General features: G+C 39.2%; 1 protein-coding gene across 2 annotated transcripts; it reads right to left on the minus strand.

Moving 5' to 3' along the window:
- Positions 1 to 1,222: 1,222 nt before the first annotated feature.
- On the minus strand, positions 1,223 to 18,134 carry psmc2 (proteasome 26S subunit, ATPase 2). 2 transcript variants are annotated; one of them, XM_048554535.2, is made up of 12 exons: positions 17,965 to 18,133; positions 16,024 to 16,061; positions 14,220 to 14,301; positions 11,360 to 11,459; positions 9,028 to 9,159; positions 8,729 to 8,801; positions 5,290 to 5,385; positions 4,884 to 5,048; positions 4,112 to 4,199; positions 2,972 to 3,174; positions 2,529 to 2,625; positions 1,223 to 1,508 (listed from the first exon to the last, which is right to left on the minus strand). In XM_048554535.2, the coding sequence occupies exons 1-12, from the start codon at positions 18,032 to 18,034 to the stop codon at positions 1,351 to 1,353; spliced, it is 1,302 nt and encodes a 433-aa protein (XP_048410492.1). In that variant the 5' UTR covers positions 18,035 to 18,133; the 3' UTR covers positions 1,223 to 1,350. The 2 variants fall into 2 exon arrangements, with proteins under 2 accessions (XP_048410492.1, XP_048410493.1); XM_048554536.2 differs by lacking the exons at positions 14,220 to 14,301; positions 16,024 to 16,061 and having other exon boundaries at positions 17,965 to 18,134.
- Positions 18,135 to 18,463: the final 329 nt, after the last annotated feature.

Below are 18,463 nucleotides of genomic sequence, written 5' to 3' on the forward strand. Positions count from 1 at the left end.
TCCTTCATTGATCCTTTTTACACTCTACGTTTGAGTTCCTATACTACCTGATATTGTAATTGAATTTTAGTCGCCTTCAAATCAGTTTTCATGATTCCTAATCCAAATCTCAATTTCTACCCAATAAGCCTTAACATCATTACTTCTCCGTTTCAACTTTCCTCATTAAAGGTCCCTTTTTATTCTGCAACACTGTGCTAAACTCTTCAGTTCAATCCAACTTCTGCCTGTTTCATTGCACTGCAATGACTCCAACACAACTTATGACTATTGATTCATGCCTCCAGCAACTGTCTGTACAGAGTTTGCACATTCTCCCCCTATCTGTGTGTGTGTTTCCTGAAGGTGCTCTGGTTTCCTCCCACATTCCAAAGATGTGCAGTTAGGTGGATTGACAGTGCTAAATAGTCAATGTCCAGGGATGTGCCGGTTAGGTGGGTTACAGGGACTGGGTGGTGGCATGAGTCTGGATGGGATGCTCGTTGGGGTGGGTCAGTGTGGACTCAAATGGCCAGCTTCCACACTCTAGGAATTCTAAGAATATGAACCTAATAGCATTGATTTGGTCTCCTACTAAGGATCTCATCCCTTGACTGGTAGGAAATGAAGAGGAGTCAGATTTGGTAGCACATGTAGACAGAGTTAGCATTTTAATAAAGGATCTTTCATCAGAAGTCAAGTATATGCAGCATTTTATATTTTTTGTCAGAGTTTTCCCAATTTCCAAAGTGGTGTGAGGGTAGATGTCTGGCAGATAACAATTGGGGAATAGGGACAGGTTGTATAAAGCCTGCACAAAACCATCCAATCAGAGTTGGTAACATTTTCATAGCATCTCTTTTGCGAGAGATGCTATGGACCATAGGACTGTGTCAACATGGGATTTGAAGGGAATAACCTGCACGAGCATAGAGTTAGATTTCCATCACATCACCAGAAGGCACCCAGCAATTGATGCTCCTTCTCTTTACTTGCCTATCAAGTTTATGCAGCCAATGCCACTGTGCTTCCTACATGGCATGGGTTTCTTGATTCCTTCACTGGATAAAATATTGTGGGGTCTGTGGGAACTAAGTGGCCTCATCCCCAGTAAAATGTCAGGTCAGCAGGAAAGCCACTCTTCTCAACCCCAAACCTACTGATGGGCAAGTATAAAATCTAGCCACTTACATTCCTACTTCTTTTACAATCATCTACTTTGTGGCAGTTACCAAACTACACATTGAAGTTTCAATTTTTTATTTGTCATAACTGGACCAACAAAGTTGCGTAAAACATCATCCCACTTGTTACAGCTACTCAAAATCACAACAGGATTATAGAATTCAAGTATTACGATCGTGCAGAAAATTAGTTGTAGGTCATGTATCGTGGAGTAGCACTGAACTTAGCATATGACTTGATAACTTTATTCACAGCTTCCAAAAAATCCTTCTCTGTAGCAATTTTCCGACGTGCACGAATAGCAAACATTCCAGCTTCTGTACAAACACTGCGAATTTCAGCTCCTGGTAAGAGGTGAAAAATATAGCAAAGCCTGGTTACATCACATTTGTTGCATCATGGTAGTCACGAGATTTGTCCTAAAAACTAAATACTAGGGGCTGGCTAAAGTATAACCTTTACAGATGAGTTATATAGTCCTATATAGGAAGATTTTCAAATCTCAGCATCATTGTGTCATTTGCTAACACCTTGCTTTGGAATCAGGGGTTGGTGGATGTTGGGTAAAAAGGGTAGCGCATCATCTGAACAACTTCAAGACCTTGGATGAAACAAATAGTTTAAATGCCACAGAAGCAGGAGCTATGGTCAGCTATAACAAATTCTGTTGTGGATTGGGAAGTGTTGATATCCAAAGGACGTGGCCGTCCTTGTACACCAGCCACTGAAAGCAAGCATTTCGGAATGGTATATGGCCTTCAGGGCAACTTTACAGCAGCTATACATAATTTTGGTGAGACCACACCTGGAGTACTGTGTGTAACTTTGGTCACCTTACCTAAGATCGGACACTTCTACACTGTATTTTTATATGAGAAGTTAGATTAACTAAGCCTGTATTCACTGGAGTTTTGAAGAATGAGGGGCTCTCTCATAGAAACAAAATACTGGCAAAGTTGGACCAGGGTATGGAGAAAGAAGTGTTGAAGAGGATTAGCCACGACCATATTAAAATGATGAAACAGACTTGGGCTGAATAGCATATGTTCCTCCTAACAGGATTTTGAATACAGGTAGTTCTCCTATAACACTATTTGCATTCTTGTGACCTCATGCAATTGAAAATCAAGGGAGAGGGAAATTGCTATAGAGAAAAAATTGCTGTATTGTACATTAGGAAGTTCACATTATCCAAACAGGGTCCACTATTCATGAAGCGCGTTACAGCCAATTTGCGTTAACAAAACACGTTATTGCAGAACTACCTGCATTGGCATTTGTAAACATTCAGATTTAAACATCTTGGAATTGAAAAAGTTCAAAAAGTATTTTTAGAATCTATTTTTAAAACGACATTAACTCACCAGTACTGTTAGGACACAGCCGAGCAAGCAATTCAAATCTTATGTCTCTCTCCACACTCATGGAACGTGCGTGGATTTTGAAAATGTGAGTTCGACCCTGAATTGAAAATCACAAGCAGCTTAAATTGTAGTTTATATGCCATATCTTAATACATTGCAGTTGGATAGAATTAACATTTTTTTTCCACATTTGTTGATTTCAAATCATGGCAAGAACATTTATAGGGAAAAACTGGCAGTCTGGAACTCAGTTTGCAGGTGAACCTAAAGTGTAGCAATGTTAAACTTTGTCATTTTTCACTAGTTTACAACATATACAAAAATGGTTATTTTATACAAGGTTTATAGAAATTCAATAGAGATTTGGAAAATAGTCCCAATTTTTTTTTTAAAAAGATTCATAAGTTAATGTTCAAAATGCATTAGGTAGCATTTCTCCATACCTCAAGATCTGGTAAACTAAATTCAATTTTACGGTCTAAACGTCCAGGTCTCATCAGAGCTGGATCTAACGTATCAGGTCTGTTTGTGGCCATCAGTACTTTAATGTTGCCCCTGGGGTCAAATCCATCAAGTTGGTTAATAAGCTCCAGCATTGTACGTTGAACCTCATTGTCACCACCAGCACCATCATCGAAACGAGCACCTTGGAGAAAATAAAATGCCTTTCAAATGCTAATGCATATGCTCAACGTATTAAATCAGGAGGTATGAAATACAGAAAACAGGCAACTTTTTTGAATAATTAAAGGGGTGCAATATACACATAATGAAAACAGTGTGCTCAACCAAGAGAGACCTTCAGGACAGAAACTGACAGGCAGATTTCATAGAATTTTGACTCCATGGCATGCATCTCTTTGAAACTAAACTAAAGAGAAAAGACACATTGTTGAAGCTTTTGACCTTTACTGTGGTTAGTTTGCTAGTTCAAAAAGCATCCACAACACAAGCTACAAATCTATTCAAGAACCTGTGACCTTTCCTCACCAGTACAGATGCAATAATGCTAATTTTTAAAGGGAACTTGTTGCCCAATCTGAAGTGTACTAAAAATTTCACCAACCTATTTAAAACGATCAGTTCAGCTCACTATATATAGTGTTTGTGTACACCTGCCAGAAGCCACAAATCCAGAAGCCTGTCATCTTTTACACGAAATGATGATGTCCAAACATTGCACCTTTGGTAAATTCAAAGTGGAACATAGCTCCTGAGTGCACTTTCTATGGCAATGCCTTCATCCAAATAAATTTGCCGGTGTGTTTCTTTCATGTGGTAAAAATCATTTCCAAATTTCAAAGGAAGCTTTCTTGCATCTGTCCTGATCAGTTAATTCCTTCGGTTCATATTTTGGCAGGGTGAGGTTTCAGTAAGGAAACATTGTTTAGCAGCATTTACAATTAAGGTTGATAGTGCCGAAACGTTTTAATCAAGTCAACAAGTAGTTCCCTGAGGAGCGTCGTCATCTAATGGCATGCTACAACCATCTGATCAGTCTATTGACAAAAATTTCCTTACACTGTTTCAAATAGTCATTTAGCCCAAAGACATTTTTTTCTGAAGAAATTAGATACAAGTACCTCCAATTGCATCAATCTCATCAAAGAATATTAAACAAGCCTTCTTTGTTCTGGCCATCTCAAAAAGTTCACGGACCATCCGAGCACCCTAAAAATGGAATAAAAAGTACTAAACATATCTGGAACAACTCTACTATATTAACTTCCAAGAAAGAATACAACAAATTATTAGCTGCTGCAGTCTACTTAGTAAAGTCAGGCAGCATCTGGAGGAAAGAAGCAGTCAACATTTCAGATATTACCCTTCTTCGGACCTTACCGGTCCTGAAGCAGGGTAATATCTGAAATACTGACTACTCCTTTGCTCCAGATGCTGCCTGGCCAGCTGTGTTCTTCCAGCCTCCTGCTTGCCTACCTTGGATTCCAGCATCTGCAGTTTCTTTGTCTCTTACTTATTAAAGTGACTTCTATCATTCCAGAGACTAGCAATTTAAAATTTCACAGAAAAATTGTTAGAGCTGAAATGTGTAATCAAATTTGCATGTTAGGAGCTTTTGTGCTCCTGAGATGCTGCTTCGCCTGCTGTGTTCATCCAGCTTCACACTTTGTTATCTCAGATTCTCCAGCATTTGCAGTTCCCATTATCTCTGATCACAATCAAATTTGTGTGATTACTTTCACAAATGTCTTATTCAAGAAACAGATCTTCAAAGACTAAGACCTGCTCAAGGAGCACATGTGTGCCTCTACTTGAGTGAGGTGTGAATTGCCAATATTTCAGACAGAGACAGAGTACCGACATCACTCCAAGTGTCAGAAAGGTTTTTTTTACCTCTCCCACATACTTTTGTACCAGTTCAGACCCAATCACTCTTATGAAGCAAGCATCTGTCCTGTTTGCCACAGCTCGTGCACACAGCGTTTTCCCTGTTCCTGGTGGTCCAAATAGCAGCACTCCCTTTGGTGGTTCAATACCAAGGTTCACAAAGCGTTCTGGCTGAAAGTCAAGACAGTGATTTAATACAATGCACAATTCCTTCTCATAACGACTATGTATAGCAGCTTGTAAAATAAAATTATTGCAGCCATGTTAAAATAACAAAACCAATCCAGTTTATCGGCTATCCACATTCCCCATTTCTCCAAAACAACTTTGTTATTCACTGACATTACTGCACAGACTGAATAGTAAAAGAGTAAATCTTAAGCAAATGATATGATACAAGATGTATACTTACATGCAGCAAAGGAGTTTCCACTACCTCCCTCAATTTCTCAATCTGTTCTTTGCAGCCACCAACATCACTGTATGTCACATCTGGCTTTTCTTCCACCTGAAAATGCATTTGAAGCATTGATTACTATAATGGTTTACAAATTTAGCCTGCAAATACAATTTTAACTGTTTGGGAAGGGATGAGACCATGAAGGGATTTGAATTTTAGAATGGAGATTTTAATGTTTTTTAAAAGCGCACAAGGACCACAAGCCAACAAAGGTCAGTAAGCAGGGGGATGACAAATGAACAGGATTTAGTTCAGAAGGTGTTGATTTAAACTGTCACCTTTACTGCTGAGAAGAACCAAGGCAGAAGATGTCAGTAGTATTACAGAAAGAAAGGAGTAAAATTTTTACTATCCATGCAGGTTTAAACACTCAAAATTAAGTCCTTTTAAAAAACCTGTCAAATAGTGAACACTGAAAATACCAGAATTAGTAAAGGTTAGTTCACATGTTTAAATGCCCCTTAACTCAGCCACATTAGGGGCATTTAAACAGCGCTTGGATAAGCATATGGATAATGATGGGATAGTGTAGGGGGAGGGGCTTAGACTAGTTGACAGGCCGGTGCAACAGAGGGCCGAAGGGCCTGTTCTGCGTCGTATTGTTCTATGTTCTATAACTAACAGGATAATTCTTTCAGTCGCTGTTCTGCTCAATTAGCGGTAGAAAACTGAAAAAATACATTGACATGGCTCTAATAATATAATACACCTCTCTAAACATAAAAACTGTTTTCTGAGCATTTCAAATTGACTCTAAGTACAAATGACAGGCCTCAAAACTGAATATTCATACTAGGCGAAAGATTTGAAAGGATTGGTAACTCACCCTAATACAAAACAAAACTAAAAAACCTGAGCCACTAACCAAGTTTTTTAAAAAAACTAGTGTAACCTGCTCTGAAACTTCATTCCTGAATCAGTACTCCTGACAATGAGGTCTGAAACCAATAATACACAGAGTTAATATTCAGGATTTTATTGGAGAAGCCTTTGAGACTTATTCAATTAATAACTAAACTTGCAATGCAATGGGTTCTCCGGTACCCCTTAGGTAGTACCTGCTGTCCATTTCAAATCCGAACCATTCATTCTCTATTACCCCAAAAGAAACATTTTAATTTTGCTGCCCTTACTATCTACTGACTAATATTCCATCGCTGAAGTCCCACATGTCTCAATTCCAAGTCTGAACACCTTTGATTAGGTTTCTGCTTCACCACAGAATTGAAATGGCCCTAAAAAGCACATCTAATTACCTGAAGTATCATTCCCTTACCATTTCTCTTGACTTGTCTGCAGTCTTTGACACTTCCATCTCAATGACAAACTCTTCTGTCCAGCTGATTCCACTCCTAACTCTACAGATACAGCCACAGACACAGACAATCTCTTATGCTGTATTTTCTTCTGAACCCCCTTAGTTAACCTTTGGAGACCCAAAATCACTCAATATTTATATTCTAAGTCGGTTCACATATACTGTAAACAACCCAGTTCCCCCTCACCACCACCTCACTTGATCACTCCACTGTTTGATTTGTCAGGCTGCTCAACATCAGTTGTGGAGGAGCTGAAATTCCCTCCAGTCAAATGCTGAGAAGATCAATGCTAATATCTTTGGTCAGACTATAATCTCTGTTCACTGCTCACAATCTCAATCATGCTTCCTGGTTACTGTCTCCACCTGAACCAGATCATTTGTAATCTCATTGTTCTACTTGACTCTGATTTGTGCTTTAAACCTACATCCTCTTTACTAAGAGATAATGGAAACTGCAGATGCTGGAGAATTCCAAGATAATAAAATGTGAGGCTGGATGAACACAGCAGGCCAAGCAGCATCTCAGGAGCACAAAAGCTGATGTTTCGAGCCTAGACCCTTCATCAGAGAGTCTCTCTGATGAAGGGTCTAGGCCCAAAACGTCAGCTTTTGAGCTCCTGAGATGCTGCTTGGCCTGCTGTGTTCATCCAGCCTCACATTTTATTATCTTGGAATCCTCTTTACTAAGACTGCCTGCTTTCACTTCTGGTATTTTGTCCGTAACTACCTGCTGCTGGAACCCTTTCCCATGCATTTGATACTTTTAGACAGACCATAAGACATAGGAGTGGAATTAAGGCCATTCGGCCCATCAAGTCCACTCTGCCATTTAAATCATGGCTGATGGGCATTTCAACACCATTTCCCTGCACTCTCCCCGTTGCCCTTGATTCCTTGTGAGATCAAGAATCTATCGATCTCTGCCTTGAAGGCATCCAACGTCCTGGCCTCCACTGCACTCCGCGGCAATGAATTCCACAAGCCACTCTCTGGCTGAAGAAATGTCGTTTCATTTCAGTTTTAAATTTACCCCCTCTAATTTTAAGGCTGTGCCCACGGGTCCTAGTCTCCCCGCCTAACGGAAATGACTTCCTAACGTCCACCCCTTCTAAACCATACATTATCTTGTAAGTCTCTATTAGATCTCCCCTCAACCTTCTAAACTTGAATGAGTACAATCCCAGGATCCTTAGCCGTTCATCGTACACTAAACCTACCATTCCAGGGATCATCCGTGTGAATCTCCGCTGGACACGCTCCAAGGCTAGTATGTCCTTCCTGAGGTGTGGGGCCCAAAATTGGGCACAGTATTCTAAATGGGGCCTAACTAGAGCCTTATAAAGCCTCAGAAGCACATCGCTGCTTTTATATTCCAACCCTCTTGAGATAAACGACAAGATGCAACTATTTCAACACTGTCTTAGCTGGCCACTCACCTAACATCAACCACAAGAACAGCATACATTTTCCTTCCCAGTAAGCTACCTTTTTGAACTGATACAGTCTAGCTTAAGGTACATTCACATTGATGTTAGGCAATTTCAGTATTTTAACCCAGAAACAATGAATGAATGGACAAGATATTTTCAAGTCTCAAAGCTGTGACATTCTTAAGCACTTGCTGCTCTTGTTCTTCCAGGCAGTAAAGTGACAGTATATATCAGGACCTTCTGAACCAAGTCCTGTTCATTTATTCGCCCTGTGCTCACTGACCTACATTGGCTCATGGCCTCTGTGTGCTTTTAAAAAACTTAAAATCCTCATCTTGTGTCCAAATTCCTTCGGGTCTCATCTCTCCCTGAACTACTCCAGCCCTACAACCCACAGATTACTTTGCATTCCATTAATTCTGGTCTCAATCAAGACGCGTCCCCCCCCCCCCGCCCCGCCATTTTTGTTATAGCTAACATCATTCTGTACGATATCCCTGCCTTCAGCTGTTTAGACCCTAAGCTAGAATTCACTCCCTAAACCTTTATGCCTCTCACCTGACAGCTCCTCTTTTCATTTGGAATGTTTTATCATGCTGAAAGCACGATACATATTCTAAGTTTTTGCTGCTGGACTTACTTGCATCATCGTAACCGTGGGATCAATCTTTGGAGGCAGAGGAATATGGATTTGATATTTATTTCGATCCACACTGTCAAAATGTTCAAAGAAGTATTTTAAAATGTGCCGCAAATTCATGTAAAATATGTTGAAATTGACTCTGTTAATTCCAACAGATATAAATTGAATGCAACCGTGAATCTGAAACTTCCTTAAGTTTGATTTGTTTAAATGTATAAAATCGCTAAGTTAGTAAAACATATTATAAGAAGTGCATATCAGCTGGCATATAGAAAAATTAAAGATTTTGTCCATACCCAACTCTCATTCCTTCCTCAATGTCAGTAGGAGCCACCTGGTCACTCAAATCAACTACAAATTTTGCAAACTGCTTCACATTAATTATGTACTTAGGATCTTCTGAATCTGCATTAATGATCTTTGTACATCTATAAAAAGAAAAAAAAAAGTGGATTTCATTCACATTTAATTAATTAAGCTTCAGCAAGTACAAGCATGAAGTCACAGGATTTATAGTAGCAGCAATGCCCGACATCCCTTTACAGCTTCTAACACATCTCCATAAGTTTCACTTGCCATGGCAAGTGACAAGTCCTCCATTCTTTCTGTTTGGAAGTTCAGATCATCCAAAACTAAGGACATCCAAATAGGGACCAATATCTGAAAAATTTGTTCAGAAGACATGTCAACTGTGTACTAAATTGGAACAAGCACAATACAGAATCTTTGGATAGCAATGTAAAGTTGCAGAATAAAAAATGTATGTATTTTTGTTGAATTTCAATTAAAGTACCAACAGGATGACTGCCCACATTAGCAACAGTAAAAATGTTCACTTTCCTACTCTTGAAATACATTACCAAAGAAAACTTAGAAGAAATCATTTTACATCCTTCAGGTTCAAGACGACATTTTTAAACTAAGTCGCTCCCACACTTAACGTTTCTCCATATTCAAATTGTTTAGTTGGAATGTATCAAGTTTTAAAACTTGGGAGATTATCAGAACATACAACAGTACTTACAGCACAGGAACACACCCTTTGTCTGTGCTGACCATGATGCCATTCTAAACTAATGCCATCTGCTTGCGCAATGTCGATATCCCTCTATTTTCTGCCTGTTCATTTATCCGTCTAAATGCCTTTTAAACACTGCTATCATTGCCTTGTTTTTATTCATTTGTGGGATGTGGGCATCATTGGCTGGCAAGCATTTTTATTGCCCTTCCCTAGTTGCCCTTTAGACTACTTCCCCTGGCAGTGCATTCCAATACCCTACCAACCTCTATGTAAAATATTCATATCACATTTCCTTTAAATCTTCTCCCTCCTTCTCACCTTAAACCTGTGCCCCCCGGTATCTGACATTTCCATCTCAAGAAAAAGACTGCATCTATCCAGTCTATTCATGCCAATCAATTTCATATACTTCTGTAAGGTCATCCCACAGCCTTCCACGCCTGAGCAAAACAATCTAAATTTGTCCAAATTTTCCTTATAGCTAGTACACACCTATTCAGGCAATATCCTTGTAAACCTTCTTTAAACCCAATTGAAAGAATCGACATCCTTTCCACACTGTGACAACCAGAACTGCAGATAATATGACAGAATGCAGTCAGTATTATGTGAACATGGACGTCAAACACAGATAGTTATACAGTGATAATGGGAACTGCAGATGCTGGAGAATCCAAGATAATAAAATGTGAGGCTGGATGAACACAGCAGGCCCAGCAGCATCTCAGGAGCACAAAAGCTGACGTTTCGGGCCTAGACCTCTAGGCCCGAAACATCAGCTTTTGTGCCCCTGAGATGCCGCTGCTGGGCCTGCTGTGTTCATCCAGCCTCACATTTTATTATCACAGATAGTTATACAAACTGAACTGTTACAACAGAGTAACAAAAATGATGGAATGAGGTCTGCTTGTAGAAATTCACATGCCTGAGATTACCATGAAGGAGCCATCTTTACAGATTTTCCCCTCACCTGAGGCGTGGTAACCCTCAGGTCACACCACCAATCATCTCCAGAAACACAGCAGCATTATAGTCCTTTGGGACAATGATGACTGTATCTTTTACCTTTATTGTGAGGTCAAAAATATGTTTCTGAAACATCTCTGCTATGGAACCAAACATAGGCCAAACTAGAAGAAAATCGACTATATGGACACACAAACACCAACTAGCCACACCAGGAGACACAATCAATTCTTACTCTTCTCACTACACATGGACAACACATCGATAAGAGCACAAGCCAAACAGAGACACTCCAGGGAATTCCTGGAGGCTGGTATTCCAAATGAAATTCCATCAACAAACACACTGAATTAGACATGGTGTACAAACCACTGAGAAACAAAACTGGAAGTAATACCAACCACCCTAGCAAAACAAGGCATATAAATAATAAGCAGGACAGAATACCGACACTTCACTGATGGCGCACTGACGATGTTACCTAGCAGGGTGACAAAATGTTTGCAATTAACCCACTGGCTTGGCAAGCATGTTTATAATCTCAAAATATACAGGTTTTGAGTTCAAGATGACAAGAAAGCAACCCCACCAATATCTGGAAATTCAGAATTTCAGTTTTAAGATTATTTTAAAATTCATACCTTGCAACCTGCAACGGCTGCTCACTTTGCAGGGTTTGTTTGTCAGCTGCCAGATCCCATAGTGCTGGAGGAGCCAGACCTGTATCAGACTCCTTGATACCTACAGACAAAAGGAATCCGATCTTCTTAAAAAAAAGTTTATATTTATTTTGGCTGAAGCTAAACTGGACAGTACAATAAGTGAAACGTTAAAAATGGAATGCAAATGTCACTGGTAATGCCAACATTTGCTGTGCATCTCTAATTTTCCTTGAGAAAGCTCTGACAAGCTGCCTTCTTGAACCACTGCAATCCAATTATAATACCCTCGTACATCAAATATTTGTAAAACAAAATGCATACCTCAGGAAGTAAGTAACCAAACATATGTTTAAGGTGATTCAGATGGTGTCTCAAAATTTTAAAAGTTATTGGATTATAACGTGCAATGTAGAGATCACAAAGCAAGAAATTCCAAACTTTAAAAGCAGGAGTTTTGATACGAAAGAAATCAAAGTTCTACATGGAAAGCAGAAAAAAGGTTATCCATATTGGTTTGACATTTCAAGTAACCATGTAATTTTCTCATCTGATTAAACTACAGTCCAGCATTACAAAATTTGGAATTTTTTTTTAAACAGAGGGTTGCAGTATAATTAATTTATTGAGCAAGAAATCCAAATTGTCTTAATGAACTTTAAACATTCACTCTGTGTCTTTCTTCACAGATGATGCCAAATTTGCTGAGCTTCCTCAGCACTTTCTATTTTTATTTCAGATTTCCGGCATCTACAGAATTTTGCTTTAATAAGCCAATCAAAGCTATTTAAAACAAAGTTAACAGCTATCAGACAACTGATGAATCAAAAATTCCATATCCAGTAATAAACAGTGTGACACCTTTCAAGGAAAGGTGACACCTTGTAAGGAAATTTGAAATACTTGTCCATGTGATTACATAACACAGGTCTCAAAGCAACACCAACTTGAAGCAGGTTCAAAAAGAAGCCATGAGACTTCGGACAAGAATGACAGTTACAAACACAGGATTGGCGAGAAGGAAAAGAAAATGATTGGTACAGAAGCAGAGAAAGAGGAATGAAATAATTCCTGTGAATAGATCAAGTAAATTATTCTCAAGAAGAGGTCCGCTCTTCCATTTGGCAATAAAGAAGACAAAGGATCTTTTAGCCCGTGGCTCCAACAGTCTGGAATCCAAAAAGTGGGATTTTTGCTGTGACTTTACAAGATCCAGCACCATTCAAGACTCCTCCGAAACTGAAGAAGTCTACGCCCAAATGCAGCATGACCTGGACAATATCTAGGCTTAGGCTACAAAGTGACAAGTATAATTTACTCCATACAAATGCCAGGCAATGACAATCTCCGACAAGAATCTAAACATCATCACCTCTCAACTATCAATGGCATTACCATTTCTGAATTGACATCAAAACTTAGAGTTACATTTGACCAGAAACTGAACTGGACTGGTCATAGAAATGCAATGGCTACTCAAGAAACTTGACACCATCCAGGACAAAGCAACATGCCTGATGGCACGAAAGCCACAAAACATTCAGTACCTCTATCACATTCACTCAGCAGCTGCAAACATATACTGTCTATGGGATGCACTGCGGAAATTCAGCAAGGTTCTCTTGACAGTACTTTGCAAACCCAAGACCTATTGTCCAGAAGGACAAGGGCAGCAGATACATGTGAACACTACCATCTGCAAGATCCCCTCCAAGCAACCCACCATCCTGATTTAGAATAATAATTGCTGTTCCTTCAGTGTCAGTGAATCAAAATTCTGGAATTCCTTCACTTTGGGAGTCCCTGCACTAAATGGATTTCATTTGTTCAAGGCAGCAGCTCATCACACCTTCTCATGGGCATCTAGGGATGGGCAATAAATACTGGTTCAGCCAACAACAACTACATCCTGTGAGTGAATGAATTAAAAAAAAACTTGATATATGAAAGCATGCTGTACTAGGGGAGCTTAATAAGGAGATTCTTGATTTGCAACTGCAATTCTGACAGCCATATAAAGAAACTTTAAAAATGTAGAAGAGAATAGTAAGGGGTGCTGGAAGTAAAACAGTTGAAAATTAATTCAGTACTCAAAAGTAAAAAAGAAAGGCAGACCCACTAAATTACTTTTTGGTAGTGGGATTAGCATTAATTTACAAGGCTCAGACGTTTCAAATGACGGCATAAACGACAATACTTAACCCATGCACATATAAGCTGATCCAAATTAGAACTACTTTCCTTTAACAATAAGATAAAGCATTATAATTCTACTAAAGTGTTGCAATCTCAGATCACCCAACACATACCCTTCAAGACTATGAAATTCTTATTAAAATTGTTTTTTAAAATGAATTTGGATCAAAAAGACATTATATTAACAATATTAATTAAATATTGCTAGAAAAGTTTAGAATTTTATACTTTTTTTTCCCTCCGCCTGATGCCAGTCTCTTGGACCTACTCTGCCATTTGTTAAGAATATGGCTAAACTGACTGTAACTTCAAATCCACATTCCTATCTACTTAACTATCTTTCAAACTCCTGCTCAACAAGAAACTACATACCCCTGTCTTTAAAAATATTCTAGGGCTCTGCTTCCAGCACTTTTTTGGGAAGACAATTCCAAAGACCATCAACCTACAGACAGAAATTCACCTTATCTTTTCAAATGGACAACCCTTGCTTTTCAGGTTGAGTCCTAGTTGTAGATTTCCCATTACAATAAACATTTTCTCCACATCTGCTTGTTGGGTTCCCTCTTATAAAGTTTCAATCAAGTCACCTCATTCTTCATGTGAAAGATCAAAGTAGCTCTTAACTGGTTTTACTCAAACATACCGGTCAGCTCATTAATTTTCTTGAGAAGCTGCTGGATGTCATCCTCTACTTGTTTGATTTGTCTGGAATAGGTACTCTGACCCTACAAAATATGAAAAATGGGAAAGATAGTCACTTATTGCCACAAAATCAGGTATGAACTGGCATGAACCAGATAATAAGAAGCTCTATCAGGGGTCAATAAAATCTGATATCTTAATTTTTTTTACTCCTATTAAAATAATAAACAAATTAACTTTTCTGGTGATTTTAAAATGGCCTACATTCTAAAAGAAAGAAATCATTCTTAATGAAACCACCTAGCCCACAGATGTCCTTATTTTTGCCTTTGACTGAAATAAAGCTTATAAAAACCATGTATTCAAACCAATAACATACATAAACCACTTCATGAGATGTGAACATTGCTGGTTAAGCCAGCATTTATTGCCCATTTCTATCTTCCCTCGATATGGTGATGTTAAGTTGAATTTTGAACTGCTCGATTCCAGGTCGAGGTATACAAGAAAGAAATTTGAGAATTTTGACTCAGTGACAGTGGAAGAGCAGTGCTAGAATTCCACATCTGGATGGTGTGTGGTTGAGTGGAAACTGCATTGGTGCTATCCCCACGTATCTGCTGCTCTTGTCCTTGTCACAGATCTGGAAGATGCCATTGCAGAATGATTAGAATTAGATAGTCCTGAAAAAAATTGAAATGTTCTTCATATTTCTCTTTTGGAGCAAATGGCCATATTATCCTCCCCCTACTATCCATCCTCAGATGATAGATGATTATGTGGATTTTCCATGAAAGGTTGAATTGTGGGGTTTTATCATATTGATCAGTAACCAGGTTGCTGTTAGTGATGTTTAGAATCAACCAGGAGGGTGTGCCATCAAGTGGTAGATCTGTTGTTAGTGTGGAGGGTGTGGTGCATGTTCCATCATGATTAAATCAAATGTGTGTGGCTTTTTCTAAATTCTGTCAATTGGAGTGCTTTGTTAATTGTCAGCAGCGGTATTCTTTGAAAATGATCTTTTCCTTGCAGACACCAGGAGCTCAAAATGCACCAGCTGTTGGAAGCTGTTCAAATTGCCTTGCTTTCAAAAACAAAATCCCCATGGCTTCCTGAAGTTGAATGTTGAACATGTTTGCATGGCAGCTCCTAAGCAAGGCTGAGCAGCAAAATTCCACTGTTGGATAGACCAGGGTGGGTGAAGCAGCGCAAGTCGTGTAAACTTTGCTGCCGCAGGTGTTTCCCACATATTTCCATCTGAGAGTCTCTCTCATCCTGACCTTAGCTCCCGTGTTTCAAAAGTGTCCTCGTAGGTCAAAGTAGGAAGGAAGATCACAGTCTGAATGGGTCCTATTAAAATAATACTTCAACATAAAAACCCCCGACCCGATGCGGTTGTGCAGGTAACTGAATCCGAGCAGATAAAAATACACTAGTTGGTGAGCCTAGTTCTTTCACATAGCAGACTAATTTTCTGAGGAAGGAGCAGAGAAATGGAATTCTTCAAACAGAAGGCAAGAAAGATGGCCACAGCAATCACTTCACTCCGTGCTGACTAATTTTTAAAATGGAGTTCAACTGGGATCTGGTTTGTTATTTTCTCTACATTTATTTCGCTTTGTAAAAATGCTGATTCCATCATGAGTATTAACTTCAAGCACAATTTGTTTATAATTTAGGTCCTTGTTTGAATGAAACTTTGTGCAAACAGCAAACAACATATGATCATTCAGTTTCTGTAATTATTGTAAGTGTTTAAATGTACAATTTGTAAGAATGGCAACTGAACACACAAGAATACGTACATAAGTCTTCAGGAGGGCAATATCCCCTTCATCTAAAGCTGTAATCAAACAAAGAGATATATTCAGAAATTATATATTATCTGGATTTAAAAATCATTGGAATGATAGCTGGGCTGAAAAGTAATGTAATTGATGATACCATGGAAATTACTTTCAGAAATAAAATTAAAAAGGAAAATAATCAGTTTAAAATAAAACTAAAATACTTGAAGTTAGGCTCATCGAGAGCATGAGTGGCTATGGGTGACAGACTATGCATTTACATCAAAGCTAAGATTGTGTGAGATACAGGGGATTTCGTTAGCTGAGCAAAGAGGGAAAGGCAACTGAATATGATCTTAATTTTAATGACAAGGATGTCTATATGCAAGTCACTTTAGGTAAAGACAATTAACCATAAGGAACCATAGACACCTCCCACTATCAGACTAGTTGCTATACAGAGCTCAAATCTGCATCAAGCATGGGCAAGGCAAAAGTCAAGTCTTCATGAGCTATCACAGGCATAGGGATTGAACCCAGACTGTTGGCATTATTCTACATCAAATTTTAGATATTGAGTAACTGCACTGACCAATCCCCACTAACCCCAAGGCTTTAGAACTGACCACTGAAGTGACAGTCCATACAGGTTCACCAGATGAAGAACGGTACCACAAAGAAGAGCAAGATGTCATACAGTAAACCTGAAGAGTTGAGAGATATGATTAGAAAGTTTTAAAAATCATGTTTTGGAAAATGTCAGTGACGTGGAAGGCCACTAAGAAGTTGTTTGCGTGCTGCTTCCATATAATGAAATAAACTTTAGATTTTGTTTTGTTTTATGAAAGAAAGGTCTAATACCCACAAATCATTATTTCCAGACAATTCAAGAGATAGACAAATTTGATCTATGGTGTCTATAGTCAAAGAATTAGTACAAACCCAACAGTGGGTACATATGCCATTCCAGTTATTAAATATTTGCTCCAAGGTACAATGGGCCTTAAAGGCTCCAACTGCTTGCATGGCTACTTCCACCAAACATTGATTTTAGTCGATGGGAAGCTTTCAACCTAAATGATAGCTGCTTTTACTCTTCACATTAAAAAGGCCCACTTCCCAATAAAAGCAACAATACTCCTCACTACAACACTCAATAATTGTAATGCCAAAAAAGATCATAAAATCTTGCTTTGATGTCAACCAACTTAACACTGGGGTGAGCTAGTAACTTAAGTCCCAAAAATCAGCATGAAAATCCGGCATCTTACACATTTTTCATACACGGGTGTCAAGTTGAAACTTTTGAATGAGTATGCCTTCAAAAATTTGTTGAGGGGCTTCTTCCCTACTCCAAATTTGGAAAGTGCAAGCCTCAGTTTTGCTACCCTCACAAAGTCAAGGTTCGCCCGCACAACCACTGTCATGGATAACAAGGCATGGGGCCGGATGAACACAGCAGGCCAAGCAGCATCTTAGGAGCAGCAAAGCTGACGTTTCGGGGCCTAGACCCTTCAACACTGTCATGGACGCAGTTTTATTCTTTACAAAAACCTAGATTTGCTGCAAAAATCAGAAGCTGGGGAAACATAGAATGCACGGAGGTACAGCCTAAGGATGAAGAATTTCCGATATAAAAGCAACGAGAGAAATCCATTTTCCCAAAGGTTCGTTAGTCTTTGGAATTTACTTCAACAGGCAACAGAAGCTGGGTCATTGAATATGTTCAAGGCTGTCAGGCAGTCAACTTGGGCGCAGCAAAATGGCACGAGTAGAACTGGCTTAACAACTCAGAGTAGAGATTGATGATCTTGGCTAAAGAAAAATGTAATAACGGCCATGTCCCCAGGAGACAGAGCCGGCTCCTGGACACCACACCAACAAGGCCTCTGCGCTCATCATCGGCAAAAAGCTCTCCCCTAACTGCGTTCCCGACACCAGTTTAAGCCATCAACTCACCTCGAATAGGCTTTTCTTCTTCTTTTTCTTCCTTAGCTTTGCGCTGATCGGTTCCCAGGTAATCCGGCATGACCAACGCAACAGTCCTGACTCAACCGCAACCTAACCCTAAACTCGATTCGTTACACAGCACTTTCCCAGGCCCGACTCCCAAAGTGCATAGCACCGGAAATTACCTTGACAGTATCTGCTCTGTGACTACTTGGTCCCAGCGTCGCCATCTTTCTGATGGGCAAAAAACGGTGCTGGAACAACATATCCTACCAGAACACAAATTAACGTGAGATTAGTTATTATTGATGAAAGCATTTCATTTCATTGCAATGGAAATTTTACTAGATTTTGAAATAAACTGTTACTACTTCTAAGTAAATAATTGATGTAAACTATGATTACCGCCAGCTAAATCTTAACCAATGTTAAATTTCCAACAACAGCTTCTCTTCCCACCCTGGTTTTCTGCAAGCAAACAAACCCATTCTTGTCGTCACCCCAACGT

This window comes from Stegostoma tigrinum, chromosome 25 (assembly GCF_030684315.1).
Source record: "Stegostoma tigrinum isolate sSteTig4 chromosome 25, sSteTig4.hap1, whole genome shotgun sequence".
Classification (NCBI taxonomy): Eukaryota; Metazoa; Chordata; class Chondrichthyes; order Orectolobiformes; family Stegostomatidae; genus Stegostoma; species Stegostoma tigrinum.